General features: G+C 40.2%; 1 protein-coding gene across 1 annotated transcript; it reads right to left on the bottom strand.

Moving 5' to 3' along the window:
• Window positions 1-10,821: 10,821 nt before the first annotated feature.
• On the bottom strand, window positions 10,822-14,278 carry six3a (SIX homeobox 3a). Its single transcript, XM_063055011.1, has 2 exons — window positions 13,596-14,278; window positions 10,822-11,929 (listed from the first exon to the last, which is right to left on the bottom strand). Exons 1-2 carry the CDS (start codon window positions 14,276-14,278, stop codon window positions 11,737-11,739), a joined length of 876 nt encoding a protein of 291 aa, XP_062911081.1. The 3' UTR covers window positions 10,822-11,736.
• Window positions 14,279-15,352: the final 1,074 nt, after the last annotated feature.

Genomic DNA, 15,352 nt, shown 5'->3' with positions numbered 1-15,352 from the left:
GGTTATACAGTCACTCTTAGCCTGACTTCCTTCATGTCCTCACAGCTGCAGTGACCTCAACTACACCAACAGGCATGGTTAACTCGTTTGCAGATTCAGTATCACGCTGAGCTCAGAGTCACAAGAGTGATACTGGGGCAGCGCAGTTGCGTAGTGGTGAGCACAACAGTTTACAGCCCAGATGACCGGGCTTCAACTCCGGCTGCTGCCTGTAAGGAGTTTGTATGTTCTCTCTGTGACCGCATGGGTTCCCTCCGGGTGCTCTGGTTTCCTCCCACAGTCCAAAGATGTGCCGGTTGGTAGGATCATTGTACATTGTCCCATGATTAAGGGATTGCTGGCCAGTGTGGCTCAGAGGGCCAGAGGGCCTATTCTGTGCTGTATATCTATCTATCAATCAAGCAATAAACAAACAAACAAACAAACAAATAAATAAACTTCCAAGGCACAGAAACAGATCCCTTGGTCCAACCTGTGCATGCTGATAATCTGAATTCCCGGATCAGTTACAGTAGGCTCATTTACACATTTACAGTGCATGAATGTTAACAAATTCACAACACCATTCAGCTCATTCAGGCAGTAACAATCAGAGTGAAATTCGTGGATTTCCAATTACACTGAGCACATTTATAGATTCACTACTGCCCTGATTTTATTCACCTATTCATGGCTGCCATTCTTGGAGGTTATCTACACTTCTCTTTGACCGTTTCCATGGGCTAATATACAAACATTCGTGCATTCATAGTTACACTATGCTCATGTACACACTTACAATTATACTTCGCACATTTACACCAACTTCTTCACGTTTTCTGTTACATTGGGCTGGGTTGAATATTCATTATCACTGAGCAGGTTCTCACAATTCGAGTGATGCTAATTGAGTGATTGACATACAGACACACAAACTTTGTTCACAGAAAGTTAGATTGATTTCACACACTCAGCGTTACAGCGATCGTATTTACACGCCGGTGAACTCACGGTTATATTAGACACACTAACGCAGTGATGAAAGAACTCATTCACAGAAGTGATGGTTGAGTGATCAGTCATACATTGAGCTCTTTTACACACTGTTACACTGATCACATTGACACCTACCCAATTTATACATTCATAGCTAGTCTCACCTCTTTTCCATGACATTTTAACACTAAATTCACTCTTGTGTTGTCAGCTGAACTCATTCACACACTATTACACGGGCCATTTGTCACAGTCACGCGGACCTATTTACACATTCACAGAAACAGCACTCATTTGGACACTCTGTCACGCTGAGCTCAATTATACATCAACACACTAACACCGGGTTCATTTGCATACCAATAGTCAGCCTGAGCTCATTCATGCACGCACTGTCACATGGTACATTCTCATCCAGTCACACTGCACTGTCACAGTTATCATTGGATTTATTTGTACTCGCAGACACGAGGAACGCACTTGCCTGATTCACACACTCACAATTATAGCGAGCTAGTTCGGTCAATGAGCTCATTATACATTCAGCCACACAGATATTTCATTGCTTCACATAAATGTTAAGGTGAGTTATTTCTCACTTACTTGCTCTTGCTTCATTTGCATTACACTACACTTAACGCTAAACGTAATCTCGGCTACAGCAAAATATCTTCTCACAGTCACGCCAAGTTTGCTGCATCGAACTGAAGTCGGCTCGTATGCGCATTTCCCCACCTGCGTAGTCCTTGACATACACGAACGCTCTCGATATATTCGTTCATAAAAATAGCTGCGCCCAACTACACTGCTGTCACTCTCACAAGCTTCCATGCATCATTACACGATGAGTCACACATATTCCCATACAGACTCAGACCACGATCCCACACACTGAAGCAACTGAATAACGGTACAATTTCAGTATAAATCCCGCTTTGTGGGACCTTGGCAGTTACTCTCAGTGATTCAGACAACATTTGTGTCAATGTTCAAAATTAGTTTGGATAGGTGGACGGAAAAGAATTGGACAGCGGGGCATGGGAACAGAGCAAAACAATGTAACTAGCTGGCGCGGAGGGCGGCTGGGGAGACCAAATGTTTTAACCCAAGAGCTGGGCTTGGTGGAGCGGAAAATAAAAGAAATTCCTTAGAGGAGATATTGACACACGACTTCCGAAGTTAGGTAATATTTCATATCTGATTTATACTACACACGTTTAGTTTTGTTGCAAAGCCCAAAATGTTTAAATCTGAAGTTAAACATGTGATCCCATGGTTCTGCGCAGACAGGAAGAGCGATAGTTTCTCTGGGTCACTGACAACCCAAACCACTCTCAAACCTTCCATTTCTACATTGCTACAGATGTACCAAGGAGAGCATTCTGACTGGTTGTATCACCGTCTGTTATGCGGGGCCACTGCACAAGATCGTAAAAACCTGCGGAGGGTTGCATCATGAGCACTAGCCTGCATAGTATCGAGGACATCTTCAAAGGGCGACGTCTCAAAAAACGACATCCACCATTCAGGACCCTCATCGCCCAGTTCGTGTTTTGTTCTTATTAGCTCCATCAGAAGAAGGTGTAGGAGCCTGAAGGCACACACAGTCAACGATTTACCCCCCACCCCCCGCTATCAGATTGCTGAATTGACAAGAACCAACTTATGAACACTATCTTACTATTTTGCACTCTTTTTGCACTTCTCATTTAATTCAATTATATTCATTTCTTATTGGCATTTATACTGCTGTATTTTATGTATTCCACTGCAATGCTGCCACAGAACAATATGTATTAATATTACTGAACCTGATTCTGATTACTGTCTTGATAATCAAACTGGTCGATATGCAGATTTGCCAATAGCCCTCTACTGCTGCATAAGGTGTCAGTATCTGCTTCTAACAATGCGGCAGATACTACAGCTGCTGATACCACAACAGCAGATACTACAGTAGCAAATACTACAGCAACAGATACTCCAGTAGCAGATACTACAGCAGCAGATACTACAGAGCAGGTACTACAGTAGCAGATACTACAGAGCAGCTAATACAGGAGCAGATACTATAGTAACAGATGCTACAGTTGCAGATACTATAGTAACAGATACTGCAGTAGCAGATACTATAGTAATAGATACAATAGTAGCAGATACTACAATACTTCTCATGATGACTAATCGGACCCATCTATACCAAATGAAACATGCAGTGCCTCAAATCAGGAAATAGCTGACTCTTAGAATTCCTGGTTGACATCAGGAGGATACTGGACAGCTGACAATTGACTCAAAGAGCCAAAGAAGCAAATCTTTCAGTCCATCGTGTCCATGCCAACCATAATTGCTCCACTTATTCACAGTTGGCCTGTCGCCGTTGATGCCTTGAACATTCAGCTATTTCTCTGTGAAAGTTCGCTTCATAAAAGTTGTGGGAGTATCTATCTTCACCACCTCCGTAAACAGAGTGCCAGGCTCCAAACTTCACCTGATTTTTAAAAAACTCCCCTTTAATCTCCTACCTAATACCGGCCCTTTTCCATTATACATCACACAACGGGGAAAACATTCTATCCATCTACATTCAAGGGGGAAATACTTTAACAATATTTATCTGATCTATCTCCCAGATATTTAGTATTAACGTTACTGCCCTGGACTCGAGGTCGGATGTTGCCTTTCTTTATGCCCCTTCCTGTCAAGAAGAATCACCCAGCTGTGACATTTTGAGAATTGAGCAGTTCAGAAGTCTTCGTGACCCGCCTGCTGTAGCCGTCCAGCTCGATGGAGTAAATGCTAGCTGTGTTTACCAGACGATTGGACGAAAATGAGAGTCAGTGAAAGACTCTTGAGTGATGTCTGCTCCACATACCCTAAATTTTCTACGACCCCCTAATAAAATTGAGACTGAGGGCTGAATGGTGGCTAGACACAAGCACTTTATAAGAAATTAATAAACTACAAAACCTTACGTATAAAATGGAGGGACAGAAATGCACTTAAATTAATAACTGTAGTACCGGGGAGCATTCCCGCCGCCACATGTACGTTCGTACGTTCTCGCCGTGACCACGTGCGTTTCCTCCGGGTGCTCCGGTTTCCTCCCATAGTCCAAAGACGTACCGATTGGCGGGTTAATTGGTCATTGTAAAATGTTCCATGATTAGGCTAGGATTAAACTAGGGGGTTTGCTGGGTGGCACGGCTCGAAGGGCCGGAAGGCCTACTCCGTGTTGTATCGTCAATAATAATAGTGCACATTATTTGATACAAATGTATTAACAAAAGGAAACAGTGCTACATAAAACTGACTTTTCTAAAATTAGTAATAGATAGAGCGTTGAGCCCTGGTGAAGGATCTCGCCCCAAAGCATTGGTTCGTTATTCCTCTCCATAGACGCTGCCTGACTTGTCGTGTCCCTCCAGCACTGTGTGAGTTACTCTGGATTTCCAGCATCTGCAAAATCTCTTGAGTATTCCTGAAGCGTAATTTTTCGCCCCGACAAGTGGGTCGGCAAAAGTCTTCTAATTCGGTCATTAATTAAGCGAGGGTATATTCTGGCCAAGCTGTCAAGTGAGTACGGGCAGCTCAGCTGAGAAGCAGGGTGTAGGTACACGCAAGTCATAGCACAATATGCATTTTTGTAAGTATTAATCATTAGTTTTACACGTCTGCTCTTTCGTGGCAATTCTGATATTTTCCCCCTGGAAAAATACGTATACAACAACTATATTCATCTGTTCGACTCATTCATCCAAATAAAAGAATACATGGATTTACCAATTTTCCACACTCACGCATAAATTGGGTCTGATCGCATATAAAGTATGCTATGCTCATGCACATGTATCCAATGCTTAGACAGGTACATAACCATACAAACAGATTTAGTGATAGCCTAGGTAAGAAGGTAGCTGCTCCACAGCACTGAGTAAGATATGAATTTCCATTTTGTAAACAACAGGAAATCATTGGAACCTTGCCCGTTGATTGCTTCCAATTAATTGGCGTCCTGCAGCAACCGCTAACGCGGAAATGTTGAAATAATTTACACTGTCCGTTTTGACTCACAAGATGGGAAGTTCACGAACTGTACGTCATCGGACATCTACCTGCACGCTCGCGCCCATAAAGAAGCAACTAAAACGGATTTAAGAACAGTGTTTAGGCACACAAATGGTTAAGGAGATTTGCCAGGGGAAACCGAAGTAGTGGAGTTAAGATAATTGAGTCTTTTGTTCGGAAGAGGATATATCAAATGAAGTTTATTCTTAAACGTTCCTTGGCCTAGAGAAATAGTTGTATGAGCAAAACTTGGAACTAAGAAGGAAAAGATATGGTCGTCCGTAAATTAGAGAGAGAAATCGAGAGTACTCATATTGGACATCACGGAAAGATCTAAACGATTAATAGATGCACACGTTTTAACAAAGGCAGGCAACTTTCTAAAAACGTATAGCATTTCCTTAATTCTGAGGACTTATTGTATGACATATCATGTACCTACCTGTCCACATTATTATTGAGAAATGCGTGTTTCTGTTTGCACATCGTCGCACCCATCGAAATGACATAGCTAATGTGTGTCTTAGACCTGTCAAAGTAGGTAGTATTTCAAAACACAGCCAGATAAAATGGAACTATTAGAGCTCTGAACCCAATGCACTAGCAACATTAAGTGCTGAAATGTGCTGTAATGTTTAACACTTCAATTTGTTGATGTATTATGCATTACCTAACACGACTCCTGTAACAGCGACCTCGTCGTTTCTGTACAGGCAGCTCGGAGTTCCCGTTTGATAACTGATTTAAATACGGAAATACAAGCCAATGTGAATTTGTGCTTTGGGGATACATGTCGTGTTTTCGGAATTATAGTTCATTAACATTGACGGTAAAACGGCAGCACAGTAACATTCTGAACGAGTGTCGCCATTTAGCAAAGCCTCGCTGAGATAAGGTTCATAACTTCTATCTAAAGAAATAGTTCGAATATATTTTCGTAAAGACGAAAGGATAACGAGATGATACAAGGCATACATATATTTTAATTGCACCAGATTTTTTTCAAGTGTGCAAAAAAATTAGAATACATGTGAAATAACCAAATTAGCAGCACTTTGTGTCCATTTGCTAAAATAAGCGCACTCGTGCACACACCTGCACATCCAAAGTTAAACTCTCACATAAAAAAAACATGCGTTTGGAACTTTGAAAATCAAGAATGTTTTGTGTTCGAAAATGTAGGTATATTTATTGATAATGTAGGCACTGTGTTGAAAGAAGCCCCATTTAAGTATTATATTGTTTAAATTAATTTATATTTTTATGTAAATATGCTAATAAATTTCAAATTTTAAATGGAGAATTCGCTTTATCTATTTTAGCTATCTTTCATCCGTAGCTCACAATGTGTGTGTAACTCGTATTAGGTTAATATCTAGATTCAAAGCCACAACCATTCAATCAAAACAATTAATGAACTTGGTAATTAATATTAAACCAAATAACGAATGTTTCTCCTGAGGCTTCCAATGTAATGGTGATGCTGTATCGGATACGGCGATAACTATGAGCCTGACAGTAACATTTATAGCCGCACTTGGAAATAGTCCAGAACACACAAATTAATCTTCAACTACAAACAAACGAAATGAATTCAACGACAAACGTTCTGCCTTTGAGCAGGAATAGCAGTGCAGAAATACGAATCTCAACATTTTTAACTGCAATCTACAAAACGTGTTTAATTCCAACTAATCCGCAAAAGGGATGACGAGGTTAAAAACGGTCAGAAATCGTTTTGAAACAGAGCGAATATTCTATCAATTTTCTTCGTTTAAATGAAGATTAATTAATTACAATGTAGCTGCAGCTTTCCATGTCTGGGATTCACAATCAGCCTGGAAAGGCCATGATCCCATCTGCGTATGACAACAAATCAAAGTTCAAACGGGAGGCTTATGTGGCAGTTGATCCTGTATCATATCCTTCAATTACTATTTAATAGAATTACAGTTTTAAATCCAAATAGTCTTAAAGAATTTTTTTTTATCAGTAAAGAATGAGCATAATAGAGTAACAAGAATCGGACGCATCGTACAGAGGAGTGAAAGAAATCTACTGACAGGTCAAAGTGTTCCTGACGTACAGTGCTCAAATTAACAGCCAAAGTTTTATGATATTAATTACTTAGATTGGATTCAACCAAAACAAACTTTATGGAAAACAAAACAATCCGCTTCCTAATTAAAGTAATTATTTTCGATTAAAAATATTTCAGCGATTCTCAGGCGCCGAAGAAATACTGGTGAACAGAAACAAATTCTTAGATTCTTGGAGTCCGTGTGTTTTAATCATCTGAATTTTAACTCAGAACTTTCCCACAACTCTTGCCACCCCACATTTCCCACGCCCTCCCCTACAAAAAAAAAGCAAATAACGTGAAATAAATCAGATTCTGTAAATCCTGGGACAAGGTCGGCACACGAATTAATGTACAATGATTATGCACCCTGATCTGGAAGTTAGAAGAGAAAATAATAGAAATAAAGAAGCGTCACATCAGGCGGCAAATCCAGAATAATAATTCTGATAAATTATAGATCTTATTAATTAGTAGAATTTTTATTGTTAATATAAAGTTGTAGAATCTTGGAAATCTTTAAAATTTCGTTATAAGTTTAGCTACCAACGCCTCCGCGCATGTTTTAACGACAAAATAGTCAGCACTGATGCAATACAGCATAAGGTGAACAAATAAAATGGATTAAAGGGATTCCAAAGATGGATGTAATAAATATTTAAAATTACATTAAATAGCTTATTCCAATAATTCATGATAATCTATTTCTAAATCAAAACAAATAAAACATAGATTTACCCGTATATATGTACGATTTTATGGTGCTACAGGGCAAAAGAAAATAATGGGGATTCTTTGCACTTGCAGTTATCCGTCTATATCTTACCTTTACATTTCTTCTGGACTGCAATATCTCACGGCTGCCTGCGTTTTCCGAAATCACCCCGAGTGCAGCACAGTGCTGGAGTAAGAACTGCATGGCTACACACGAATAAAAAAAAGTCTGCTCTGCTAAACCGCCAAATTAGCGCAAGATTAGAACAGAGCATGATCAAAACTCTATTATCTTTCTTGAAGCCACCGCATTACAACCATTCGGAACCCAAGCTGAAAACGCCTCAGTAAATGAATGAATAATTGGTATGATCGCGCGTTACCAAAATAATTTGCATGTATGTATTTGGTTGGCAATAAGACTGATCAAATGGGTGGGTGGGTGTAGTATTTTGGGCTTCTAGGCACGTAGAACTAGTAACGCTGCAAACAGACTCAGAGTTAGGCGCACCTCATGTCAACCGAAATTGCCCGCTTTGCTGTGGATGTGGAATGGCCTTTTAGATGGCTCGTTATATTCAAAGTTTCAGGGTCCAAGCTCTGCACTAAGGGGCAGCGAGTCAGCAGCTGTAGTTGGTTGCTGCACCCTCTTGAGTGATTTGGTGCATTTGGCACATTAGCGCCCGGGTGGAATATCAAAGTCAAATGCAGCCCATGCCGTCCGTTTGACTTGTATCTCACGCCGAAGGCTTGAGCACAGATGAATAGAAGCTCATCGGCTTTAGATTAATTTCATCTTAATCAACAGCTAGATTCGTCATGGATAATAAACTAATGAAGGTCTAAAGAAGACCCATGGATAATAATCGGTATTGAGCAAACAGAAGGAAGCTGCCTAAGCTCGGTACATGCGATAGGCCATATCTTTCCGGGACAGGAGGATTTAGCAAGTCAGAAATCTTAAATTCGGATTTTCATTGATTTACGTCTCAATCGTCTACCCAAGAACAAACAAATCCAAATTCTGTAGACTTCCTCTACTCTTAAATAAAGTGTCCTAAGATCTCAATTGAGAAGCATTATTTAAAAGCATATGTTGCCAGACTTACTACTTTCAAACTACAGGCCATTATTTCAAGGAGATTTGACTAATAAGGGGATGTTATCTCTGCTTGCCTGACGCGATTTGTTCTGGCAGTTGAGCTCAGCTCACTCTTTGAAACTAACTACAGCGAGAACGCGCATGCTCGCGGCCTCTCCGCGGAGCGGCGCGCTGCTTCCTTCCTGCAAACCCAGTTCCAGGAGGATTCCGGTTCCGTATTTTGCTCTCTCTCCCCGTGCCCACGCTCTACCACAACCTCCCCGACATTCGTATAGGATTTCAAGCAGGAGCTGCAGTCACTTTTATAGGCGGGCTTTTATGTGGGTCCCCTTTCTCCTCGGAGTGGACATATTCAATGAAAAAATAAAACGACCGCACATTCAAACCTAAATCAATTAATAAACAGTATGATTAATGAATATGTCTATAATCATTTAAATCTATTGGCAATAATGTTTGCCCAGCCCAGGTATTAATACCGTATAAAAGAGCAAAAACAAAATGCTCAATATTGCAGTTATTTAAAATATAGCAACGATATGACCCTATAAGTGTTAACTTTAAAATATCCAAACACTACATTGCCTTGATAAATTGTAACTTGCTTTCTTCAAAGTCGAAAAGAAACAATTCAGCCCGAATAGGTGGTATAAAAATCCCACTGTAAACATTTTTTTTAGCATTTTCATTACATAATTAAAACAGATTTGTTTTATTTTTTTTAAAGCGTTTCTACTCAGCTGGGTTTCAATAGAAATAGAAATCCGCGGCGGAAGAGTACGTTCTTCACATAAAAACAGTTCAAAAAGATTCAATTGTCACCAGCCAGCGCGTAGTGAAACACGTCGTCGCCAAGTAGTTAAAAAGGTTGGCGTAAACACAAACTTTACGGGGAAAAAATAAACAAATATTCGCTAATCAATGATAGTTCTTTGTTTGTGGTTTTAGTTATAATGATGAAATGAATAATAATAACATTTATTGCAATATAAAGAAAAGAGTACTTCATTCATTGCTAAAGTAACATAAAATCAACTTGTCCCTAATAGCATAACTTCGGAAAGTTCGGAAAACTTATCCCTGTGACATCTGCACGTTTATGTCTGTGAGATGTATTACAATTCTATCCTCCCGTTTACATAATATATATGCGCATTCCTTTGTATAAGCAAAATTAATCGATGTTTATAACTCAAATCTCAAAGCCGTCAATCGCTTAGTCGTGCTTGCTAGTTTCCTCGGTTAACCGTCGGGCCTCATTTAAATCTCGTTTTAGTTGCCAGAAAACTCGTCACGGAAATTCTCAATCAGTTATCCAAAGCACACAGGGATAGATTTCAAAAACTTCACAAGTGAAAACAAGTTCAGGGCTCAATTCTATTTTTAATTCACGCTTGAATTAACAGCCCGGGGCAATGAACGACATTAGTGCAAAGGTGCTGGTGGTGGACTGTTAGTCATGCAAATAAAGACTTCTTTCAACTCTTCACAATGAACTTAAGATTCACGGGGAGGAGCTGTAATATGATTAGCTGATTAAATGGCGAGTCCCCGTATTTACTGTTTTCATTTGCCGCCATAAATAGGAGGAAGTTAGTGTCTCCAGCCTCATTCCTTGTATAATTAGTCTATATCAATTGCTGCAAACATGTTCCTCGGTTGTGGTTACTGTGTGAAACAGTCTACCTAGAAAAGAACGCATGTGTGCTTTCCCCCAGTGATGTATCAAATCATGTTCATAAATGCGTGATGTTTAGCGTTTATAAATTAAACAACTTTTTCCAAAATCCAGCGTTAAAGTACTCTGTTTCCACACTGTTAGATTTAGAGAACTCCATACGCCGTTTTCTAAATTTCTATTGTAAGTATTTAGGAGGTAATTAAAATACTTTGAAGAGAAAGACACAACAAGCCAGCAGATATAACAAAACGGAATACTATATTTTGAGTTAGAAAGGTTTTTCTTTACATATAGATAAACACGTAGTTGAAGAAACAGTGACTAATAAGCGCCCAACATGAACTGGAGTGATATAATATAACTTCATTCTGACTGAAAATACCCAAAATAGCACTTTGCATAAAGTTACATCGCACTAGATACTGAATATCCAGCTGGGCATCACCCACCCTCCCATTTTGTTGAGAACCTAGCACTTTCGTCAGACGCTTAACACAATATGCAAAAACACTGAGTCTGTGATCCAGATAGATAGAGAAAGAAGGAAAAACAGGAGCATTTCAGATACAGGCATTTCTACACATATATTACAAACTGGGAGAATGATCGCGTCATTAGATATACATAATTCATATAAAATTTTGAAATAAAAATAAAAATCTGTTACAGTCATAACTATTCTTTCACATAACCAGTACCCACATAGGCAGTAACAGAAGTGTAGAAAAAGGTGCTTACGAAAAATGATTGTCTGCGAAACTGAAAAACGATTGCAGCTTGGCTTCGGGGGTCTGACCAGCACTCGGACTATAGAGAGCAACAAAGGCGACGAAAATTCTCTCATTCCCTCTTCATTGCAGTTCCTTGTAAAAAATATTAATGTAGATTATTATTTCCTCAGATATAAAATACATCATGCAAGACGGGTGCCTCCTTGAAAAACGCTGGATCAGACGTGCTCGTCCTAGAACTGTTTGTCACTTTTTTTTTCTTCTCGGATGTGGTTTTGTTTCTGTCTTTTAAAAATTGTCATTAAATGTCTTTTTTAAATTTTGTCTTACAGCTCAGGTCCATATTCCTTTGTGAATGTATTACGAATTTGTCTTTTTTTGTGTATCATACATCACATTCACTGTCGCTGGAGGTCACCGACAGGATGGATGCGGCCGTCTCCGCTCGCTCTGTCATGCTCGACACACTGGTAGTAGGGCTGGCGGCTGTGGACGGAGATTCCGCCGCGCTGTGAGCAGTGCAGCCCGGCTCCGATAGCGTACAAACCCCACTCTGTCCTACCGCTTGATGCTGCAGCCTGTCCGGGACAAACAACAAAGTCGGAAAGGGGAAGAAAGACAAATAAGAACATAATTAGGCAAAAACATACTTTCACACGACAAGAAATCCAAGGATATAATCATTTGCAAAATCACTTTGAATAGGCTGCAGCTGTAAAACAAGAGTCTAACGTTTTCAAATTACATTCACTATTTTTTTACGAAAATACGCTGGATTGAAATCTGATTTAGAAGTTGTTAGAAACTAACATATGCGATCATTAAATTGTTGCAATTTGCTTGCCAGTTTCAGCTAACGTAAGGGTCAGAAACGAAATCCAGTCCACTTATTTGTAAACAATTGCATTTACTGTGCTTTAAAAGTTATCACGAGTCTCTTTGCTAGGCCGTCTATGCAAGTGTTTCTCGAAAGCCAAATTTTAAAGTTGTATTATTTGTTTTCATTATCGAAAGCCCATATGCCAGAGTTATTTTTCATGATATACCTAAATACCGTGTTTAAGGTGCACGCTTTCGGTAATTAATATTTATAATGCCAACTGGAAGTGCTTAGAAGGACACTGAGGGTGAGCAGGACAAATATAATGAGTTTATTTTGATTAAAACTATTGGTATAATAATCAAATCAAATCATTTTCTATATTGATTTGAATGCCCCCCCCCAAGTACGCATTCTTTGAGGTGCTGAAAAAGTTAATATATGTTTATAATAATGAGATGAGTTCGCAATAATTGTCCAGAAACAGAAGGTAATATTACCATGTCAACGGCATATATTTCTGTTAAATTATCCAAATCAAGGGGGCCTGTAGTGCATCTTTGGGATGTCACATACTGGCTATAAAACACACTATTTTTATCTTTCAGCATCTCTTTACCCTTTATTTTATCTCACTTCAGTTATGTTTATCTTCGAGATCGAAATAAGAATCGTTGGTTTGTGTATCTATCCAATAAAGTTCGAAAGTACCGCGTTTCCCCGGAAGCTACAATTCCTTATTCTCTAATGGTTCTGTCTCTCCTCACTCTAAATTCATTTTTTTCCACAAAACCAAATGATCGCTTGTCCACTACTATCAACCGCGACTTATATTATCTTTCTGAATCAGAAGAATTCAATGTCTTAAATCGGGGTTACCCCAAATGCCAATATTATATTTCACTAAAGCAACAGTACTAGTTTTTGTTTAGTAATTTAGTGAATTTTATAACAAATTGCGAATGTCCTACCCAACAGTCATTACTTAAACAAGCAATCTTTTTTTCTTGGAAAAAAGAAAAACATTAAATGGTTTTATCCTCATAAAAACGCATGTGGCTTTTGTCTGGCGTATTTTTGTTGCCAACCCCGATGTATCGGCGTTATGTGCCTGCTTTATAAACGCTAATGTATTATTGCTCCAAAAACATCTAGTAACTTCTTCCTAAATCGATTTGAAAGTTGCTTTATTGACTGAACTGCTCAAAAAAGTTTAACTTGTGATCCCATTTTGTTTCGGCAGCTACCCAGGATAAAAATAGGTTATTTTGTTAATGAAGCAAACTAGCTGGTACTTTTAAAATACGGTGTCTCTTATGACGTTGTTTACCGTGATTTATCGATGGCTTGCTGGGTCCCTGAAACATTATTTAAATGTTAATTTGACCCGCTGGAGAGGAGAAACCCAGAATGAAACAACGAACCTGTTTTTGGCGGCCGCTGCCCTGTCTCTCTGCCTACGGTTTTTAAACCAGTTCCCCACTTGCGTCGGGGTGAGGCCGGTTGCCTGGGCCAGTTCCCTTTTTTTGGAAGGGTTTGGGTATGGGTCCTGCAAGTACCACTCTCGTAACAAGCTGCGTGTCCTCTCTTTGAAGCAGTGCGTTTTTTGCTCGCCGTCCCAGATGGTTCGGGGCAGGGGGAACTTCTTGCGGACGCGATACTTATCGACCGGCCCCAGAGGGCGACCCCTCAACTTCTCGGCCTCCTGGTAGTGCGCTTCGAGCCACATCGCCTGCAGCTTGCCGTGGGATTCCTTGGTGAACTTGTGGTTCTCCAGGATGTGGTACAAGTCTCGGAAGTTGCCCGTGTGGAAGGCTACTACCGCCCGGGCTCTGAGGATCGATTCGTGTTTGTTGATCGCCTCGCATGCCCCTGGTGCCACAGGTAAAGACCAGAGGAAACGTCCCAATCTTTCGATGTCGCCCGTCTCCTCCAGCGTCTCGCAAACGCTGGCCACTTGTTCCGGAGTGAAGTTGATGGTCGGTAGCTGGAACATTGACAACTCTTCTTGGGGCTGGGAGCTAGCTAGGAAGAGAAAAGCGCGCTCGGTTGAGTTTGGCAGGAGAGGAAGAGCGCTGTAAAGCTCTAGCTGGGACCTGAACACCATGGACTGACCTGATGATTTGAAAAAACACAAAAACGTGTCAGATGCAACGGAATCGACTAATGTCACACTCCCTCATATTATATCCCCAAAATACTGTGTGGAGCGCCGATTTTTTTTTCGCTTTTTCTATTGGTCTTGGCGGTGTCGTTGTGCCGTTGCCATGGCGCTGCTGTCAATCACTGTCAAGCGTGCCAATCAACCAGCAGAACGTAAAGGCATTCACCACTTTGGGGCTGCGTGGGGGTTATCTGAAATAAATCTCAACATCGCCCACCTACCTCTCGGAAAGTTCAGATGTGAAAGCCTCGGCGCACATATTTGCTGAATGGGATGAGTAATTAGAGGGCGAAAATATTACTGTGATCTTAACGATTCTCGTTAAGTCTGGAAGATAGGGGGAAAGTAAATGGGAGAGCCTGTGTTACTCGGAATAGAGGGCTCCTAACTGAGGCAGTTTACACATGATTTGCACGTAGTTTCATTTCATTCTGCTGGTATGAGCATTAATAGTACTGGGGAATAAAAGAAAAATGAGATAATTAGACCCATCTTTATGCCATGGCTTTATGTCTAGAAAGGAAATGTTTTAATCTGCGCTTTCTTCGTGCTCGTAACTCCACTTAATTAATAGCGTAGCTGCTAACCCGAAGCCGGTTTTCTTGGATTCTGCAATAATGATACTGTACATTGTTATGGCATTGAGCACGGATCATTGAAGCTTGTGTTAAGGACTTCGCGCAGATAGGGCTATGTGGGAATCCATGGAACGGATGTGGATAGTCCGCAGGTAGATGTTACATGCTGTATTAGAGGAAAAAAACTTCCATTTTAAATCATTGGCTTGAAGTTGCTGAAATCATGGATTATGTTTTAATGTTATAATTCGATCGGTGCTGACGCCAGCCGTTCTATTGGTCATCGGTGCCAAGCAAATATATTTCATGATTGGGTATGTTTGCCTTTAAGAAGGGTTTAATCAGCATCTTGAGCTGTTGGCTCTTTTGTTTGGCTTCTGTAACTATGGAAGTGTGCTTTACAAAGATTTGTACGGGTCACGGATGTCTTTCCAGCCTT

Source organism: Mobula hypostoma, chromosome 8, assembly GCF_963921235.1.
Source record: "Mobula hypostoma chromosome 8, sMobHyp1.1, whole genome shotgun sequence".
Lineage (NCBI taxonomy): Eukaryota > Metazoa > Chordata > Chondrichthyes > Myliobatiformes > Myliobatidae > Mobula > Mobula hypostoma.
This window is presented reverse-complemented; position numbering and strand designations above follow the sequence as displayed.